General features: G+C 42.3%; 1 protein-coding gene and 1 pseudogene across 1 annotated transcript in view; both read right to left on the bottom strand.

Annotated features, from left to right (window-relative positions):
* Positions 1–11902: 11902 nt before the first annotated feature.
* Positions 11903–13638, bottom strand: LOC105990163 (annotated as a pseudogene).
* A 5939-nt stretch (positions 13639–19577) lies between these two features.
* Positions 19578–21754, bottom strand: part of Actr2 (ARP2 actin-related protein 2 homolog (yeast)) — a 45087-nt gene continuing 42910 nt past the window's right edge. Inside the window, exon 9 of the mRNA XM_013022534.1 lies at positions 19578–20842. Coding sequence (XP_012877988.1) covers positions 20672–20842 — 171 coding nt within the window. The 3' untranslated portion in view covers positions 19578–20671. The remainder of the gene's footprint in view (positions 20843–21754) is intronic.

Here is a 21754-nt window from a genome sequence, read left to right as displayed (position 1 = left end):
AAGAGGACTACTCCATCAAACAACTGGTCTTCATTCTTTAAGAATTTCAGTATCAAAGGTGGACCTGTTGCAACAATGAGAAGTACAAGTTGTCATGTCCAAAACGAGCTTTACAACGTTGGTGGGGGGGGGGGGAGGGGGGGGGGGGGAGGGGGTGGGGGGGGGGGGGGGGGGGGGAGGCTGGGAAGGGATGTGAAGGGTAAACAAAAGGAGGAGGCTGCAATGCTTGGTAAGAAATGTACGCATTATCCTGCCCATGTAATTGTAACCCCTCTGTACAGTATCTTCACAAATAAAATTAAAAAAAAAAAAGAATTTCAGTATCAAAAAGGACAAAGGGGCAAAAAGGTGTAGCTCAGTGGTACAGTTCTTGCCTAGCATGCTCAAGAGCTAAGGGACTACCCTATAGCAAAGAAAACAAGAATTAGGTGCCATTGGCTCCTGCCTGTAATCCTACTTACTCTGGTGGCTGGTTTGAATCTAGCCCAGGCAGATAAATCCAAGAGCCTTATATCCTCAATTAACTAACAAAAAGCCAGGAATGGCTGGAGGTGTTGCTATGGCTCAAGCGGTAGAGTGCTAGCCTTGAGCAAAAGAAGCTTAGGGACAGTGCCCAGGCTCTGAGTTCAAGTCCCAGGACTGACAAAAAAAAAAAAGCTAATGTACTATGGGCTGGGAAGATGGCTCAGTGGTAGAGCGCTTGCCTTGCATGCTTGAGGCCCTGGGTTCGATTCCTCAGCATCACATAAGCAAAAAGAAAAAAGCCGGGAGTGGTGCTGTGGCTCAAGTGGTAGAGCGCTAGCCTTGAGCTGAAGAGCTGAGGGACAGCGCCCAGGCCCAGAGTTCAGGCCCCACGACCGGACCCCCAAAAAAAAAAAAAAACAAAATAAAATAAAACAAAAAGCCAGGAATGGAAATGTGGCTCAAATGTTAGAGTGTCAGCTTTGATTGAAAAAGCCAAGGGAGAGTCTCTGAGTTAAAGCCCTAGTGCCGAGAGAGAAAGAGAGAGAGAGAGAGAGACAGAGACAGAGAGACAGAGAGTCAGAGAGAGAGAGACAGAGAGGGAGAGAGAGACAGAGACAGAGAGGGAGAGAGAGACAGAGAGACAGAAGACAGAGACAGAGAGACAGAAGACAGAGAGACAGAGCAGAGAGACAGACAGAGACAGACAGAGACAGAGACAGACAGAGAGACAGAGACAAACAGAGAAAAGAGACAGGAAGGAAAAAGGAAAAAGGAAAGAAGGAAGGAAGGAAAGAAAGAAGAAAGGAAGGAAGGAAGGAAAAAACAAAGAAAGAAAGAGAGAGAAAGAGAGAGAGAAAGAAAAAAGCAAACAAGCAAGCAAGCAGGCAGGCAGGCAGTCAAGCAGGCAAGCTGGGCTCTGGTGGCTCACACTTATAATCCTATCTACTCAGGAGGCTGAAATCTGAGGATCATGGTTCAAGGCCAGCCTGGGTAGGAAAGTCTGTGAGACTCTTATCTCCAATTAACCACTCCAGAACTGGAAGTGGAGCTGTGCTCAAAGTGGTAGAGCAGTAGCATTGAGCAGAAAAGCTCAGGGACAGTGTCCAGGTCCTGAGTTCAAGTCTCATGATTCACACACACACACACACACACACACACACACACACACACACACACACACACACACACACACACACACACACACACACAGAATAAGTAAAAAGAAAAGACAAGAAAAAAATAAAGAAAGAAAGAGTCTGGTATGGGTGGCTCACCGAGCTACTAAGGAAGCCAGCCCAAGCTCATCGCCAATTGAACACTCAAAAACCAGAAGTGAAGCACAAAAGAGCTCCAGGACAGGACCCAGGCCTTGAGTTCAAGGCCCATGACCACCAAAAAGGAAGAAAGAAAAGGAACAAAGGAAGGAAAAGAAAGAAAGAAAATAAGAAAAAAAGAGATACAACATCTAAAGGTATCTGATATCGTATAGTATTCAGATTGAATTGAGGCAATTGGCAAAATAGGATTTAAGGATAGAGAAGAGGTCTGTGTCCTTGTTAACTTTCCTGAGTCTGAGAACTACACTTTGGCTAGGTTACTATTTCCTCAGAACTTCCTTGTTCTGAGGAAATACATGCTGAGGTGAAGAGTAAAGGGCCAAGATGTCTCAAGTCCTCTCTAGTGGTTGAGAATAAATAAATACTTCAGTATTCTGTATAGGAGCCCACAGAGGGCTAAGCCCATAGCAGCTAATGAGTTAAAAATATTTTTTTTTATTATTTGATTAAAGAATTCCACAGTCTCCTGATGTAAAGGAAGGTCCTTTTCCCAGTGGTTTTCTTGGTTTCTAACACTTCTGCTTTACTTCAGAGAAGGCACAAACACTAATATGATCCCTTACCCTCCCTTTCTTCAGTCTACCCCAGCTCCTCCTCCTCTTTCTGCTTTTCTGCAGAGCTGAGGACTGAACTCAGGGCCTTGTACTTGCCAGGCAAGTGTTCTTCCATTGTGCTAAATCCCCAATACTGTTCTGAGAAAGGGGAAAATCCTAGTACGAATGAATTTATTTCCCCTCATTATCATTTATCAATCCCTGCACAGTTCCTGGAAACTTATTTGGAATTTTATTCATCTCCCCGTGCTCATAGGATTAAAACAACAACAAAAACACAGCAGGACATGGCTGAAGACCTTCTTCCTCTGTTCTTCCTTTTGCCTCTGTTCCTTTGAAAATCTTAGGCCAGAATCTTGGCCTACTGGATGGAGGGTGTGAACAAGGCTTTTCTCTTGAAAAAGAATGCTGACTTTAATTCAATGAATATCAAGCCCCTGCTATGTGTGGTTCAGAGCTCTTTCTGAGACACGTGAGAAAATAAATACCTTCTATGTTACTGAACTAAATGTTTGGAAACAATGGTCCTGTGTCCTTCACTACTGAGCACCAGCTTCATTAAGACAGACTAGCCATTTCTGGCTGGAACCACCTATATTACTCAAGGTCTTTGCTACAAGCAACGTAACCTACCCTGGATGAGCTAAAATAAATGAAGAAGGGCCATAGAGACCAGGTGGAGGCCATCCAGGGGGAAACAAGGCCCAACCCTGCAGAGGGTCTTCAGCAGGTTCACCTCCCCTCCACAGCAGCCAAGTCGCTGCTCGGTCTTCTGATGTTGTGACAGCCACCCTGGGGCTACCAGCCCTGCCCACCTCTGCCCCAAGGCTTCCAGCTGGGAAATAATTGCTCTGGTACTTGATTCCCACTTCGAGGGTTTGCCAGGCAGATCCTCACTACAAGAGAGGCCAAGAGGGTGAGTTAGTGAATTTTTTTGTCTAGTTAGGGAGGCAGAGTGTTCCTATATATGTAGAAAGGTCCCAGAATAGGAGAGGAGAATTCAAAAAATGCTTAATTAGCTGCAAGTCATGACCAGTGTCTACAAATACAGCCCCAATACGGTAACAGCCCATCCAGGGAAACTCTAATTTCTAGATTGTCTTGGCATTCCTTAGCCTAATAAATGTCTCTTTTGTCAGTCCGTGTTAGTCTCCTCTCTCTTCTTATGCCTTGTTCTTCAGACATTCTAAAGCCTATTCTGAATGTAAAAAAAAAAAAAAAACTTTAAAAATATTTTTATTTTATTATTATTATTATTTTTTTTTTTGCCAGTCCTGGGACTTGAACTCAGGGCCTGGGTGCTGTCTATGTGCTCTTTTGCTCAAGGCTAACATTCTGCCACTTGAGACACAGTACCACTTCTGGCTTTTTCTGTGTATGTGGTACCAAGGAATCCAACCCAGGGCTTCATGCATGCTAGGCAGCACTCTATCGCTAAGCCACCTTCCCAGCACCTCTTTAAAAGTCTTTGAATCTTGATTCAAAAGTGAATCTTTAAGGGAGATAGTACAAGTACCTGGAAGCCAGGCACCGGTGGCTCACGTCTGTAATCCTAGCTTCTCACAAGGCTGAGATCTGAGGATCACAGTTCAAAGTCAACCTGAGCAACAAATTCCTCTTGAGACTCATCTCCAATTAACCCTCCCACCTCCAAAAGATAGAAATGGAGCTGTGGCTCAAAGTGGTAGAGCCGTAGCATTGAGCAAAAGAGCTTAGGAACAGTGCCTGGGCCCCTGAGTTCAAGCCCCATGACTGACAAAAAAACAAAACAAACAAACAAAAATACACTTTCTAAAAAATAATAATAAACTACCTGAAAACTCGTTTATAGATCAGGTAACAGGGATCAGAAATATAGCGCCAAGCCACAGTTAAGATGGCTATAATACTGGCAGGGATCAGGATTCCCGGAAGGTGCATACTAGACATAATGGGTGAGGTGATAGGCCCAGACGCAGAGTAGGAGGGAGAAAGAATGGGAGCATACTCCAGAGGGATAGGGAGAAGGCGAGGGATGGGGAAAAGAAGGCAAGGTGGGAGAGTGAGCTGGGAAAATAAAGTCTACTGGATTTCTTTCCTTCTTGACTTCCAGAAGAGTCTGATGCTGTGAGAGATTTCTCAGCATTTTTCTAACTCTGGACCACAGAGCACACCAAGGCATACAGCATAAAATGTCTTTCTGGGACCCCTGAGAAACACTTACTACACCATGCTGCTTCATACTCTTCTTAGAAAGCTGAGAACACCTCTGCAAGTTCCAAACTCAATGACTTTCCTGCAAATGCAAGATATCTATCTATCTATCTATCCAACTACATCTATATCTATTTATCTTAGTGTCAGTATTGAGGCTTAAATTCAGGGCCCTTAGCTTTGTCTGCTTAAGGCTGGTGCTCTACCTCTTGATCCACACCTCTGCTTCTGACTTTTCAGTGGTTGGCTGGGAGGAGAGTCTCACAGACATTCCTGCTCAGGCTGGCTTCAAACCAGGATCCTCTCATCTCAGCCTCTTGAATAGCTAGGATTATAGGCATCAGCCACTAGTACCTGGTTAGCAAGTGATTTTAAATGTCACTGGTTTCAGAACAATCCTGAGGGCTACTTAAAAAAAAAGGAAGGAGGGCTGGGAAGGTGGCTCAGTGGTAGAGCGCTTGCCTTGCATGCATGAGGCCCTAGGTTCGATTCCTCAGCACCACAAAAGCAGAAAAAGCCGGAAGTGGCATTGTGGCTCAAGTGGTAGAGCGCTATCCTTGAGCTGAAGAGCTGAGGGACAGCGCCTAAGCCCAGAATTCAGGCCCTACCACCAAAAAAAAAAAGGGAAGGAGAGACCATTAGATTTGAAAAGCAGTGTGAGATCTTTCAACAAGGCCCCTGATCTTACAGGAAAGCTTTGTGGTCAAATACATGTACCTAATGCAGGGTAAAATAAGGTATCTAGTACAGAAAAAATAAATTTGTCTCCTTCAAAATCGCTTGAATACATACAAAATTCAAGTGTGTTTATTTTGTACAAACTGAAACTAACATTGTCATGAGCTGATTTTCTTTTTCTTGTTCACTGCCAAGTTCAACTAGACAAATCAACTTCAAAGTAATTTAACTCATATACATGCACAAAACCTGCACACACAAAAAAAATTGGCTCCCATGTGAGCTAGCCCCCAATCCCCCTCCCCAGAACAGCTGCACAAAGCTAACACTTCCAACCACAGCATACCATTTGGCTTAGCAATCCTTGGCGTACTTGCTAGTGAGATAATTTAGCAGTCTATTAAAATGCCTCCATCACTGCTACTTTTTTAAAAGGTGTTTAGTTCAACCATCCAACGGGCATTCAAATGTTGAAAAAACCCTATCTTTGAGGTTTGGCAAGCCTTAGCAAATCTGTAATCCCAGCTGAGGCAGGAGGATCCCAAGGTTGAGGCTAGTCTGGGCTACATAGAAAGACTCTATCTAGACATAAACTAAAGAAAAAGAAACCATTGATTTATAACAGATACTGTGTGCCAACCAGTATAGTTACTATAAAAGAGTACTTCACCCAAGAGATTATTTCACATTTTAAAATTTGTGTGCGTGTGTGTGTGTCTGTACTGGGGCTTAAACTCAGGGTCTGCGCAGTGTCCCTTAGCTTTTTTACTCAAGGCTGGCAGTCTATCACTTGAACCAGGAGGCCTCTACTTCTGACTTTTTAGTGGTTAATTGGAGAGAAGAGTCTCACAGACTTTCCTGCCTGGGCTGGCTTTGAACTATGATCCTCAGATTTCAGCCTCCTTAGTAGCTAGGAGCCACCAGTACCTGGCTGTTTAATACTTGAAAAAAAAAATCAGGATATTCACTTCTAAAAGCCCATGTTTAAAAAAAATGAGGTGAGTTATTTTCAATACTATCATAAAATCTATCATGGTTGGAATGGATACATGGCTTGGAGCATCAGCAGTGAGTAGAAAAAGCTGATTGAGAGCTCACAGTCCTGAGTTCAAGCCCCAGGAGTGGCATACCCCCACCCCCACACACATGCATACACACACATCCCATACACCCTACACAAAGCTTATCATGGAAAACTAAAGGCTTGGTCATGTGAATGTTATGATAAAACTTTACACACACACACACACACACACACATTATATATAGGCCTTGATAGGTCTAAACCATAGAGAACCTAAGAGGACTCCCTTTCTAGGACCTCCTTAAAGTCAAGTCAGACACCCACCCTTGGTTGTTTTTTCTTGGTATTTTCATTTCATGGGAAAAACATTTACTCCAAGGCTAACCCTCAACTATCCCATGAGTATGTGAATTACACATTCTTGTACATCTGAAATACTTTCTTGTGGCTTTTTTGGGGTTTGCTCTGTTTTGTTTATCCTACACAACTTCCTTCCTTCCTTCCTACCCTTTGCTCCCTGGGGCTTTTAAAGATAGGCTAACCACTAATCATGTCCTGCCACAGCCACGGAGATCCAGATGAGGCTCCTCCCTCCACTCCTTGCCAGAAGAGGATATAAGCAATAATGGCCATCTTAAACAACACTGCTATTCACAGCGTGGAGATCTGGGAAACATCCTTGAATTTAGAGGGCTAAATTAGCTGCTTCTTAAGTAACACACAGCTGCTCTGCATGGAAGCTGAGTTACTGTCTCCCAGAAAGCAATGGCCTCTTGCGTGATTTAGCCTCTGCAGATGGCCTTTCCAATAGGTTGTCCTCACGGACGGACACAGCCCCTGAGAGCTTCTTACACACTTGCTACTCTGTGAGTTCCACAAACACAGGGAAATTCTTCAGAGATTCAGGATGCAAATGCTTCCCCTTCCCAAGTGTTCTTCTTGAGGGCCATTGGGATTCCAGGGGCCACTGCTAGCCTTAATAGCTGACATTCTTTCCATTTCTTGCCTTCCTGTTGGGAGTGGAGAGTTTGAAGCTGCCATCAACTCATTTGTCAAGTTCTGATCTAAATCCAGACCCTTGGACCAGAATGAACACCTGCTAGGCAAAAGCCAAGCCTACCAAGGAAAACAAAGCTCAACTTGATCCATCTGTAAGTGTGATGAGGTCCCCCGGGCTCAAAATGCCTAAGACCAGCAGGCCACACCAGAGCTGCCACTTCATTTCTTCATGGGCATGGCTTGCTATAAATAGAAGAGCAAGCTCTTAGGCAGCACTTCATTATCAAAGCACTTTTGTAGTGGTACTTGGGACACCAGGCCTTCCATGCTGGAGACCCTTGAATCACTCTGAGTTAAATTAAGGCACATGAAAACCAATATTTTCCCCAAGGTTCCTGAATGAGGGGCAGAGTCAAGACAGGCTCCAAAGTTGATGGAGACTTTGAAGGAGAGGGAACTCCATGGACTGTCAAGGGATGTGAGAAAAGCAAGTGTCAGGCTTCAGCTCTAGCGCTCTAACAGGAGTGGGGATTCTTTTTGTGTGTGTGCCAAGGGCCATCTGGATATTTATAACACAATGCTCAATAGGAAATGTACTCATTACCTTGCTCATGTAACTGTAACCCCTCTGTACAGCATTCTTACAATTAAAAAAAACGTACAAAAAAAAATTTTGGATCATCCCAAAATTATCAACTTTAAAATTAGCTGGTTATATTTGGTCAAACATTTAATTGCCTTACCCCTAACGTGATGATGGCTACAGCTGCTTCTCTTTGGTGAGACATCAATGTTGACTGACATTGATGATGTTGCTAATCACACAGTTGACTCTGTCAACCATGGTAACCTTTGAAAAGAACTGCTCCCAGCAATACATTGTTCTGAACACAAACACATATTCCAATGCGTATCTCCCCAAAGTGGGAAATTCAGCATTGCTTATGTAACATTTATACAACTCAAGCAGTGGGAAGTGTTACACCTAGCTTTTAGCTCATCATCACTTTGCAGTTGAATGATTTCATGTTATAGGTTACCAGGCACATTGGATGGTTCTACATTGAACCATTTGTGCCCTGGAATTAAATGTCTCAATTAGGTTAAGATTTTTAAAATTGTTATTATAAAGGTGATATACAGAGAGGTTATAGTTATATGTCAGGTAAAGAGTACATTTCTTTTTGGATAATGTCACCCCTTTTCTTGCTCCCTTCAGTTTCTCAAGCAGTTTTGCACATTTACCAGCCTATTCAAATTGTTGACAACTCTTGTCCTTCCATAGAAGGGAAATGTACTGTTATTTCTTTTGAGTGGCACTTTTTGCAGACCCACTTTTGCTTCAAATGACGCCACAGTTGAAAGTAGGGAGCCAAGGAAATAGTTGAACCCTGCATGTTGGTATTCAGCTCTGAGAGATACTTGGCAGCGCCTACCATGAATGTTAGATCACACGAGTCGCTTGCTATCATTAAATTCCTTCATCTCCATGAACTGCTTGCCTTGAAATCTGTAAATATTTCATGAACAAGTACTGGTAGCTCATGCCAATAATCCAAGCCACACAGAAGGCTGAAATCTGAGGATTGTGGTTCGAAGCTAGCTTAGGCAGAAAAAGCCATTGAAACTGTTATCTCTAATTAATCACCCAAAAGCTCCAAGTGGAACTGTGGAACAGTGGTAGTAGAATGCTAGCCCTGAACAAAATAGTTTAGGGACAGTTCTCAGGCCTTGAGCCCAAGAAAAAAAAAAAAGGAAGAGAAAAAAAGAAAAAAGAATCTCATTACCATGTTCCTTCAACACAAATCTTAGTTTTCTTCATTGGTAAAATCAGTTTGTAGTGCACATGGCTTCCAGTAACAGTCTATTATTGTTTATTCCTGTGTCAAATTATTCTATCAATGAGAATAGTCAGTTGAGCAGTATTTATGTCTGTGGTCTTGTCACAAGTCAGAGAGGAACAAGAAATTGTCTGCAGAATCCTCCAGTGTTTGTCAGTGTCTCAGTAATAAGACATGAGATGGTTCTTCAAGACAGACTTTCTAAAACAATTGTACTTTCTCTGATGCTAACAAGACACAATACATGTTCTCAAACTCTCCTCCACATGAGATCTCAGGTTCTTTGCAGTGAGTTCACTCACTAAATAATTCATCTGAATCATGTTCCCATCATAAGAGGCCTAGTAAAAGTGACTTGTGACCCTAAACTCCACTGGAGAGCACTGATTTTTCTCCAGATACATTGGGCCTCCCAATTCATTATAGAGTTGAACATGTTTGGGGGCTGTAATGATGCTCCAGACTGGCTTCTTTTATGACTGTCAACGCATTGCTGCAGACGGGGCCTCACGTTTGCCTCTGACTCCAACAATGCCCAAATATCACTTGTCATTCTCTCAGAAGGATCAACACGCTTCATCAACTGTTCTTGGCAGTCATCACTTATGGGATGCCACATTACTTGTTTTAATAACTACCTAGTTTGTATTCACCCGTGGTGCAATTAACTTGCTTTGATTGCTGTTCTAATCCTGCATATTGAATTTGGAACATATCCAATGTTCATGTCATTGACTCTTTATGCCTTTTCTGTGTACTGTAATTTCCTTAATCTTTATCTAAGAAAGAGGATTGCTGATCATGGATTGGAGTTATCTGTATCAATGAAGAAGTTGACAACATCATTACCAATCACTGGAGGTGAAATCATCTATGTCACAAGGTCCCATCCATCATCTCTTGATCACTTGAACACCATTGTTTTGCCAGTGTATTAACACTTTGGGAATGTGTATACTCCCAACCTGTCTGGCACAATACATACAAGTAGACCAGTCACGGGCATCCGACAAGAAACATACATGGCCATCCTATCAGGTACTTGTATTTGTCCTGTCCCATAGCAGACATTCTTTGCTTGTCCCTCAAATTCTACACTATGATTCACTTAATATAAACTCATATTACTTAATATAAATTCATGGTATAAGTTCATTAAAAAAAAGCTCCAAGATATTCTGAATTGTAAGTCCCACCCTGTGGTTGTCTTAGCAGGCCCAGACCAAATGATTCCATGGACCGGCCGGCTGGACATTCCCCATCCCTGCTCTATAACTTCCTCCCAGAGTCTCTGTTCCTTGAAGCCTCTGTTTTGTCGTGGTAAAGTGGAGATGATTATTCATACTGCATTAAATGAGAATGCTTGTAAAAGTGCCTAAGGCACAGTTGACACTTAGTAGGTATGCAAAAATGGTGACCATAATAGCTTCCTGATGTGTCCCCAATCTGTTAGTGTTCCTGCTTCCCTGGTGGCTCCTTTCATGACTGAGACTGTTGTCTGCACACAGAAAGTCCAGGCACTCTAAAACTTCAATGGACACTTGTTTAAGACACATTCTTGTCTCCAAAAGGCAGTAAACCAGAGCAGGGAAAGCATTCCTTCCTCCAAAGGGGTTGGAAACAAAGACCCTTTGAGACAGATGACACTTAGAGCCCTTTCGTTTGTGAGTCCAAGCAAGGCAACAATAGGCAAGGAACCAGATTTTCCCAAGGTGCACAGTGGGAGTCCTGGAGATGGGGTATGGAGAGTCCCTAGTGTCTCCATTTTAGGAGAAAAGCCTTTGCCTTCATTCTCATAGAAAACTCTCAATTAAATGAAATCAATTGGCAAGCACTATAAGAATGTTACCACTCAGTCTGTAGCTTAATTCCTACAATTTTTCCCCTCTGGCTTCTGATTCATGTTTTTACAAGTGCAAAGGACCCCTTCTAAGACTGTCTCCTCAGTTTCTGGAAGTGGAGCCAGAAATTATAATTGCTCAGCATTGTAATTTGCTCCCCAAAAGACTCTCAAGCCCTCCTCCCCTCACACCCTGCAAGGTTGGGAAGCACCGGCCAGAATGCTGTTGAAAAAGCTAGTAGAGGAAGAGGTGTAGGCGGAGGAGAGATCACTGCACAGAGACTGGGAATTCTTAGTCTAACTGGAAATCGTTTACACCAATATTGTCACCAATCCAAGATATCTAGGGTAAATGGTTTCCTCATTTCTCCTCCATAAATCAGTATGGATGTTCTTGGCAGGCTCTACTCCACTGCAGGGTGGGCAGCTGTGAGTCAAGCAAGGGGTTTATCTCCTCCTCTTCTCTTGACCTTGTCTTCCTGCCTTTCACAGATGTGATTTTTTTCTTCAGCTGCCTAACAGATAATTATTTTAGCAGACAGTTCAGGGCCTGAAGGAAACAGGCATATTCTTGAAGTAATAACTCGACTGAAAAGCAGAGGGGAAGAGTCTCTCCTTTGGTTCCAACTTCTGAATAAAATCAGGTAGTGGGGTGAGCTATTTGATTTAGTTTGCCATTTAGCAAAATTGTGGCTTCCAAGAATTGAAGGTGCCCTTTGGTATTTCATTTTAGTCTTTCAATTCAGGGGACTAGAATGTACCAAAGGTTTTTCACTGATTTGATGGCAGGGATAGGGGTGGACACATGATAAATCCAAAGCTCTTTAGCCTCTTAAACCATGGGAATTTCATTAACTAAACCTCTCCTCTTACTTATTTATTCAACACACCCACAATGCAACAAAACAAATTTTATTTAGAATGTTCAAGGAAGCCTTTCTTACTGTTTTGTTTTAATGCGCCCAAGAGAGCATTTCTTCTTCTTCTTCTTCTTTTTCACTGAAAACATTTTACTAGGCTTTTGGATAGAAAGAGGAATTTATTTGCCAGGTAGGATGATCCCAACCTACTTCTGCTGGAAGCAGCACCCGGCCTACTTTCTGCTGATTCTGTGTTTGGCTGTTTGGCCCTGGGTTTCATCTGTGATTTGAAACCTGGCTACCCAGCACCAGGTAGAAGTCCAGGCCAGAGATACCAATGCTTGGGTCTTGTTTGATGCCCAGATCCAAGTGTTCCTGGATCCCAGAACCAAACTTTCCAATATCCGAGAAGTTATGATTATGTATTTCTTTCTCCTGTACCTCTAGATCTTTTACCAAGATTTCTTCTGACTTGGACCCACAGACTGTGCTGAGAATAGCAATGGTCATTTCTCCTGATGAAGAACCTGTCAGTGTAATTAGTTTTGGAAAACACTGGAATCTGCAGCATGAGCTGCCTCAACACCTTGGCGTCCTGGGTCAGTCTGATTCCCCTTTCTTCTGCACAGATATTAAGGCAGAGCTTGGGGCTGAGGCGTTCCCACATGGGCCATCCTTTTCATCTGGATCCTGCACCATGGATGGAGACAGAAAGAGCCCCCCAGAGGGATTTTGTGGGCTTGTATCGTACCTTCTTTTGAGTATTATGAACAGATAATGTTGGAAGGCATGAGAGTGCTACATATGCAAAATGGAAAATATAAAGATCATTTTCATCCAATTATTTTCTGAGATAGTAGGATTAACCAAAGCTAAAGGAACAGAATTGTCACACCATTTAAAAAACAGTAGCCAGTGGCTCACACCTGTAATTCTAGCTACTTGGGAGGCTGAGATCTGAGGATCATAGCTCAAAGCCAGCCTGGGCAGGAAAGTCCGTGAGACTCTTATGTCCAATTAACCACCAGAAACTGGAAGTGGTGCTGTGGCTCAAAGTGGAGAGCACTAACCTTGAGCTGAAGAGCTCAGGTTCAGTGCCAAGGCCAGAATTCAAGCCCCGTGAGTGACCCCCCCCCCAAAAAAGGGAATAGGAGCTTAAGTTAGAAGTTTTCCTGGTACCAAATATACTTGTGTATTTGGGTAAGCAAATAGCAAATACTAATATTCCCAAATCCACATTATAAAGAGCATACTGCTTTACTTTGTTGGCTTTGATGTCTTTTTTTGGCCAGACCTGGGGCTTGAACTCAGGGTCTGGGCACTGTCCCTGAGCTTCTCTGTTGTCAAGGCTAGTGTTTGGTTACAGGCATGAACCACTGGCACCCAGCCTTCATAATTCTTTACTGTCTTAAAGGAAGTATTCATTAGGTCAAAGCTCAATTTGATGTTGATGACAAAGGGCAGTTCTCAAAGTCTGTCCAGTGGGACTACTTCTAATACATTCTCACATTCTCTTTAAGTCCCAAGCCCAAACCTTTCCATTTGTTCACACAAGCATAGCTAAATATTCCTTATTCTTCTATTCTTATTCAAGTATTTCATGGAAAATGGTATGCAAAGTCTTTTCTAGTCTTTTTTCTCTGCTGGGTGGGAGTTGAGAGGGTAGATATAAAAGGGACAGGAAATCTGTTGTGCCAAGAGAGAAATTGTTTGGATTCTCCTTACCTAGTTAGACATTTTACATTTGAGGATAACAAACTGACATACTTACAATAGGTACAGACTTTGTCACTGCCATGTAGATGATTTAAATCCAAGTAAGTTTATTCTGGCTCAGTAGCTTCTTTCTTCCTAATTTCATAGGCTAAACAAGGCAGAGAAAGATGCTTTAAAATTTTTCGGCTTAATAATTACTGAATTTTTTTTTTTTTTTTTTGTCGGCCGTGGGGCTTGAACTCTGGGCCTGGGCACTGTCCCTCAGCTCTTCAGCTCAAGGCGAGTGCTCTACCACTTGAGCTACAGCGCCACTTACAATTACTGAAATTTTTGTAGTAGTCACCTTCCTTTTCTCTCCCCTAACTGAAGTTTTGGCTTCTATTTGGTGACTGGTTATATGTGATGTGTGGTTACAAGTCATTAATTTAGCTTTCACAGGGAGTCACACAGAAGTCCTTCCCCTCACCTTCCACATGTACCTATAATGTAACATTTTCAGTGTTTTTTTTTTTTTTTTTTTTGCCAGTCCTAGGGCTTGAACTCAGGGCTTGGGCACTATCCTTGAGCTTTTTGTGCTCCAGGCTGAGGATTTACCACAAGCCACAGCTCCACTTCCATTTTTTGTTTCTTTTTTTGGGGGGAGGGAGAGGTGGTGGTAGTGACTAAACTGGAGATAAGAATCTCATACTTGGGGCTGGGAAGGTGGATCAATGGCAGAGTGCTTGCCTTGCATGAATGAGGCCCTGGGTTCGATTCCTCAGCACTACATAAGCAAAAAAAGCCAGAAGTGATGCTGTGGCTCAAGTGGTAGAGTGCTAGCCTTCAGCTGAAGAGCTGAGGGACAGAGTTCAGACCCCATGAAGAATCTCATACTTTCCTGCCCAGACTGGATTTGAACCACAATCCTCAGATCTGAGTTTACTGAGTATAGCCAGGATTGCAGGTATGAGCCACGGTTGCCTGGCTTATTTTGTTTTTGAACAGACCAAGGAGTCAGAGCTAAAGAAAAACTGGTGACTGTAGACAAACCTTAGTATTACTAATAGCCAGTTAGCTCAAAGTTAGATACCATGTTAAATATTGAGCTAGGGTCAATTCTTGTTTCTGGCTTATTTCAGTTGAGTACTCTTTTGTCCCGACCCGCAGGACTTCAACCAGGGCAATGTGGGTATGTATGCCAACCGTCATGCACCAGAGCTTGCCACTCGGGGGTCTTGGGATCTCGCGGATCCATCCCCCTGCAGTCTTACCTGTACCCTTGATTTGAGCATTTTTTCTTCCTCCCATAGGTGCATCCTCCCCCAAGCGGAGGGGCCTATAGGAGGAGGGGCGAACCTATCCCTCATGGCAAGGGCGCAATAGGTCTTGCCCGTTGAATGGTCAGGGGTTATGAATAAGAAGGATTTTCTAAATAAGAAAAAAGAAGGGGGGGTTCCCCACTGGAACAAGCTCATGGCAAAACACTAATTAAAAGCCTGGGGTAAATCTTAGATTTCAATGCCGCGGTCTGCCATATCAAGGTGATGGTGATGAACCTGTATGGACTTAGAAGCCAAGAGATTAATCTGTTATTTAATAAATTCAAACAGGAAGGTCCGCGTCTGGAGTTCTAGCTGCATCTGTAAGAGAAAAGGCATCATCCTGGAGGGCGGGGGGGGGGGGGGGGAAGGTTTCCCCTGGGTTGTGGTAAGCCATTCACCTGTTTTATCAAGCGTTCTGACAGCCACCTTGGGGCTGCTTGTTCTTGATCTAAAAGACAAAGAGTGGCAGGAAGTGGTCTATCTGTAGCTTGGGAGGGCATTGCCCCTTGGCTTTGTTTACCGAAGGGACATTCACAAAGTGACCAGGTTGTTTACAATTAAAGCAAGTATGTGAGCAGCGCCTATGACATGAGTAGTCCCTACTCCAGCACAAAGCCTGACGAACTCAGAGAGGTCACCCTTGTTTTTATGTGGCCGGAGGACATCTTGACATGCTGGGTTAGCATTTTCAAAGGCAAGATGTTTAACAAAGGCACTTTCACTTTCACTAGGCCCAAGAAGCCTTTCTGCAGCCAAGTTAAGCCGGGAGACAAAGTCACTGTAGGGTTCATCTGACCCCTGTCTAACTTTTGCCAGGGAAGTAGTAGCCGATCCCTTTTGAGGGAGACGCTTCCAAGCATAAAGGCCAGCATTTTGAATTTGTGCCAAAAGTCCGGCAGGAAAGCGCGCCTGTTTAGCATTGGTATCAAAGGGCGCATTACCCAAAAGTTTAGTATAGGTCCAGGTTTTTGAAGATGTTTTAGCCAAATTTTTTTGCGCAGTCTCTCTACATTGTTCCTTAAAGTCCGCATTCCATAAAACAAAATCACCCCCACTAAGGGTGGCGCAGGCCAGAAACTTCCAATCATTAGTGGTGATCCAGCGCACACTTTGGTTTTCTAACAAGGCTAATGTATAAGGGGCAGTCGGGCCATATTGGGCACATGCATTTTTAAGTTTTTCAACAAACCGGAGGCTAAGCCTCTTATACTCTTGTTGGCCTTTTCTCTGGGTGGGTTGTTCCTCTTCATCCCCAGTATCCTGTTCCTCCTCATCTTCCTTTTCCTCCTCTTCTGATTCGTCCTCCTCACCCTCTGAGGTCCTATCTGTCTGGCTCCGAGTTACTGGAAAGGCGAGAACTGATTGATGGTCTGATCTAACCTTATTAGGCGTTTTTGGCGTATCGGCCAAGGCCAGTGTGTGGAGTTCATAATCAAGGGACCGCAGTTCTTTTAAAAGTCGAAGGTGTTCTCGCCTATGTTGAAGGGACTCGCGTAAAGGGGCCAGGTTAGGTAAAGGGGGAGAGAAAAAACATCTGGATCTGGAGGGGCAGTGGGCCCTTGAAGGGCCGGGCCACAAAAGGAAGGGATTTTCAGTGAAATGACCAGCAGTTATATCTAATACAACCGATGGGCAAGCCGCAGGGGGCCGAGAGGCATATTGGAGAACCTCCTCTTCCCGTTTTTACAAGTTTTAAAATTCCACTATCAAATAGAGAACATTTTAAAACTTCATTAATCAAATTCCAATAGGAAAAGGCGGTAGCAGGAACCTTTTCTGAACCAAAGATTTCTTAATAATCTTTTAAACAATCTCCTACTCTTTGCCATCTTTTTGCATCTATGATTCCTACAAGACCTCTATGAATGAGAAAAATAATTCTAAATCCTTTTTCTTAACCTGCGTTCCCGTGTCTTGAAGGCCTCCTTGAGGTCTGACAGAAATAGATCATGTGACGATATTGCTTGTCCCATGGTGGGTCACTCACCTTGCGCCGTCCCCACTCTCCTCCTGGATCTGTCTCTCGGTGGGGTCTGTCGAGGCGATCTCGCGATCTCGGATGTACTTGGCCAAGTTTTCCCGGAGGACGGCGTTCCTTCCTTAGTCAGAGGCTCGTGCGCCAGTTGTCCCGACCCACAGGACTTCAACCAGGGCAATGAACCTAAGCGAGAAGGAATGAAGAGACAAGAGACACGAAGAATGATAGCAAGACAAGGGTTCTGATCAAGCTGCCAATTTTTATTTTTCACACAAGGGTATTTATATGCTTGGAATAAGGAAGCTTTTTCATTGGCCGTAGCAGCTGTAGGATGTTTGCTTAGGGCAGTGAAAAGGTGGTTGTTAGCAGCTACCGGGTGTTTGTATGGGGCAGGATGAAAAGACCGGATTCTGTAGGGCTCCCAACACTCTTTTTGTTTGTTTTTTTGAGACAAGGCCTCACTATGTAGCCTAGGCTAGCCTTGAACTCCTCTTCCTGTAGACTTGATTGCTAGGATTATAGGCATGTGCTACCATGCCCAGTGAGATACCCTCCTTGATGTTTCTAAAATCAGCAGCAGTTAATAATAAACATATTCATTTTTCTCAGCAGTTTGTGGAATGAGTGTACCGAGGCACTCATTCCAGCAATGACAATTCCTCATCTTCAATGGAGGTAGCTATCATATTATACTTCAGGTAATTCAGTAGTGACAGGGTAACTGAGACTAAAGGGAACCCTAGGGGTATCTAGATGGGATACTGGCTGTGAAGGGACAATGAGGATGAGTATTCAAGCTCATGAAGGAGAACAAAAATTCATTTCCTCTTCCCCCAACCCCCCAGCAACAAAGGGTCAGTTAACTACATTCTCATCCTGCTCACTGATTTTTGTTGTTCTTGTCGGTCATGGGCCCTGAACTCTGGGCCTGGGTGCTGTTCCTCAGCTCTTCAGCTCAAGGTTAACACTCTACCACTAAAGCTTCCAGCTTTTTCTGCTTATGTGGTGCTGAGGAAGCCCTCTACCACTCAGCCACGTTTCCAACTCTGCTCAGTGTTGAAAGACACCTGTACTCTCTGGGAAACAAAATAGTCTGCCGGAAGGAAAAAAAAATCTCTAATGTAGGGTAAGTTACTCTCATCTCTACCACCTTCCATATGTGTGTGAGAACCATACCAGAAATGTTTGTCAATGGAATAGTGAACTTGGCCTATAACTAACATGAAGTTTTCAAAATGCATCTTGCATTAGCAAAACTCCAAATGTGAGTAAAAATAAGAAAATGCAATTAAAGAGAATATCTATGAAAGGAAAAACAAAGACAAAACCCAAAGTTATTTTGAAAAAAATCTGATTTATTTTCTGAATCAAAAAGAAGTCTATCAGTTAAATTTCGAATATTTTACTTTCCATTGATCTTTCTAGATACAGTGCTCAGAACTGTGCAGTTAGTATCCAATACCACATTTTCTAAGAACTCCTTCACGGCATTGGTGATTCTAATTTAAACCAAAGAATTTAATCATCAGGAAAATCTAAGCAACAATGGGTTTCAAGAGTTAAAAAACCAGATCTCTTTTAAAAACAGATTTTTTTTTAAACTTCTGAGTGACTCCTGTCTGACAACTCCAACTGAATACAATATCTCCCAAATCCCAAACACATTATTTTACCTTCGAATGGTAAAACTACAAAATGGAATTTCTAAATCATTACACATATAAATACATCATTTTAATGTCAAAAAATCTACATTTAAGGTACAAATAATGTCTTCAATGTTTTAAAAGTCCATCTCATTCTTTGTTGTTTTCTACCCTCATATTTTAAAATTATGATCAATTGCCAAGTCATTTCATTTATCTGCACTAAACAGTCCAGTAGGTATTGTTTGGTCTACATATAACATGTGTCCTTTAAGAAGCCTAGGAATCAAAAGGTGGGGGATTTATGAGACATGATTTGTAATACTTTAGAATTCCGAAGTTCCTGAGTCTTGTATCCAGAATCCAGTAGACATTAGTCATGGGCTATTCATGTGTACTGAAGCATGTCCAGCATGCGCACAAACTTTTATTTGTTCAAATTGAGGTAAAATAGACAAAAACACTTAACAGAAGCTACGTACTTTAACCTTTTGCTGCTGACATAGTGTGCACTAATTTTTAAGTTATCCCCAAAAAGAAACACTCAAGCCAATCTATCTTTTTTTAGTCTTAAAAACCACTTCTTTCAAATCCATTATTGGTAAAGAATATTCTGAAATGAAGGAAAAGTTTTCCCAGAATCAACATTTTGTATTTTGTGAGATATAATTCTCATTATTTTTCAAATATGAAAGAAACTCACATTTGGATACTATTAAGTCATTTTTTCAGAATGCAAACAATACCGCCAGGAGTTATAAGTAGGATTACTGACATAGGCAGGAGAGTCTACTAACATTTACAAACTTCTAACTACTCTCCTTTCAAAAACATAAAAGAAGATGCTCATGCCTGTAATCCTAGCTATCAGGAGGCTGAGATCTGAGGAACACAGTTCAAAGCCAGCCCCGGGAAGGAAAGTTCATAAGACTCTTATCTCCAATAAACCACTAGAAAACCGGAAATGGTGCTGTGGCTCAAGCGGTAGAGCACTTGCCTTGAGCTGAAGAGCACAGGGACAGCGCCCAAGCTCAGAGTTCAAGCCCCATGATGGACCCCTCCCCCCAAAAAATAAAAAACATAAAAAGAGGACTGAGAATTATCAGCTTCCAATACAAATAAATATTTAAATCTTGATTCTTGTCTTTTTTGGCCAACATTTTAAGCCATCAAATTTTACTTAACTGGAAACAAGCACTTTATTCCAATGCTATTGTTTTTTAGCCCAACAATTTTTAAACCTACCAGTAATTGTTTATATGTATTATGTATTTCTTTGTTTTATTAAATAAGCACTGGTCAGTCATATAGAAAATATTGTAAGAATGATACTTGGCACTGGGTTACCTTAATGCTTATGAAATAAATAAAGCATTTAGAGATAACCAGTTTTTACACACTTAAAAAAAACCGTGTAATTTGAATTAACAAAGCATTTTTTTAAATGTTACTTTTTCCATTGATAGATTCTAGAGAGTCTAATTCCAGCTGATATGGTCCATTTTATAAATAAAAATAAATTCCTTAGCAACATGGTAATAGAACACTAGGCTTTCTTTTTTTTTTTAATCATATGGAAATAGTTCCTGGCAGACCAAAATAAAACCGGCCAAATCAAAGTACAGTAAATAAAGTTTATCTTCTGTACCGTGGAGAAAAAAAAAAAATCTCAAAAAAATCACAATCAAAAGACCACCCATTCCTTCCACCACATAAAAAACCACCCAAAACATTTTAGTTCTGAACTTAGTATTTCCCTAAGATGTTAACAGGAGAAGCTTGGCATTTGTAACTGTAGAAAGCCACACAACAGAGAAAATGCCCTGAAGAGTTCAGGGTTGCCCACCCCCCCCCCCACCAGTAATAGTAAAAGCTCTGGTCGAAGTTTTTCTTATGCTAATAAAGGCATACCACCTACAGGGCTAAAGACTAAAACTAGCAGCATTAGAGCAGTAAAGTGAAAATAGGAAGTCTACAGGAGTGATCTAAATGCTTATGAGAAGAAACAAAGCTCCAGACAGGACCCTTTGCCCTCTGGTTGCATTAAACAGCCAGATTTACCCACATTAACAAAAAAGTTAACAATGCTTTCCCAATACCCCAGAATAAAACTTGACCTTTCAAGTCAAAGGGCACAAGAAGCTTCTTCCACATCCTGGAGCTGAATGAGTTCAAAGATTGGCAATAAAGGAAAAAAGAAAGCATTTAGAGATGTGATGGGAATCCGGAGTGGTGCAGTTTATCGAACGGTCACACCGAGCTTCTCCAGCACACGGACGCCCTTCTCTTGGTACTCTTGTCGGGTCATCCAAAAGTTGTCTTTGTCTTTCATGATATCTGCAAGGACCGCACCTCCCAGGAACACCATGTGCTTTCTGCGAGGTGGGTCTTCAATTCGGATCTTAAATTTCTAAAGGAGGAAAGATAAGATAGATGTCACATGTGCACAGTGCTGTCTCCTCAGGAAAAGCAAGTTTTCATAGATACTTTTGGGTCTCCGAGCTGACTTGGGATAGAAGTAGGGCAGCAGGATTTGATGTCTCCATGAGGTACACGATCACATGGTAATGTGTTCCAAGCTCATAAGGAGACAACTGTTCTATTTCACGCCTGCTGTCCCATCCTATTTACACACTCAGCTTTGGAGAAGAGTACCTGCGTGGCTTCTTCAAGGTCGAGTTGGGTGGAACTAAATGGAGCTGCTTTTCTTTTCTTTTTGGTGCTGGGACCTCCTGCATGCTACCCACATGGTATACTACTGAGCTACACTCCTCCAGCCTGAAGTTCTTATTAGCAAAGCTCATTTTCTACCGTCTTAAATTCAAGTAAAGTTTTCAAGATAAGGCCAAATAGGGTCAAAACAAGTCAGGAGAATTTTGGAAAAACTGAACACAGTAATCAAAATTGAAGACAATTAGGGCTGGGCACGTAGGGTACACCAGTAATCCTAGAACTGGGGAATCTGAGGCAGGAGGATCAAGGACTCTAGGCCAACCTGGGCTTCATAATGAGACTATCTCAAAAAAACAAAAACAACAAAAAAGACAATTGGAAAACATTTTGCAACCTGTAACTACTATTTACCTTTCTAATTAATCTGTATGGTTAGTCAACACCTGAAAATGAAACCTTAAATGATTTGGAAGGTCTCATTTAATGTCACAAATCCTAGAAAAAAACCAAGAATGCAAAATAGCTAGGTCATTCTGAATTGTCTTCAGGCTACATAAATTTATCTGAAAATGTATAAACTATAGGAAGACACCAGTTCACTACTAAGTAAAATAGTCAACGCTGAAACTGAGACCATTCTCTTTCTCTC

The sequence above is a fragment of the Dipodomys ordii genome, unplaced genomic scaffold (assembly GCF_000151885.1).
Source record: "Dipodomys ordii isolate 6190 unplaced genomic scaffold, Dord_2.0 Scaffold63, whole genome shotgun sequence".
Classification (NCBI taxonomy): Eukaryota; Metazoa; Chordata; class Mammalia; order Rodentia; family Heteromyidae; genus Dipodomys; species Dipodomys ordii.
This window is presented reverse-complemented; position numbering and strand designations above follow the sequence as displayed.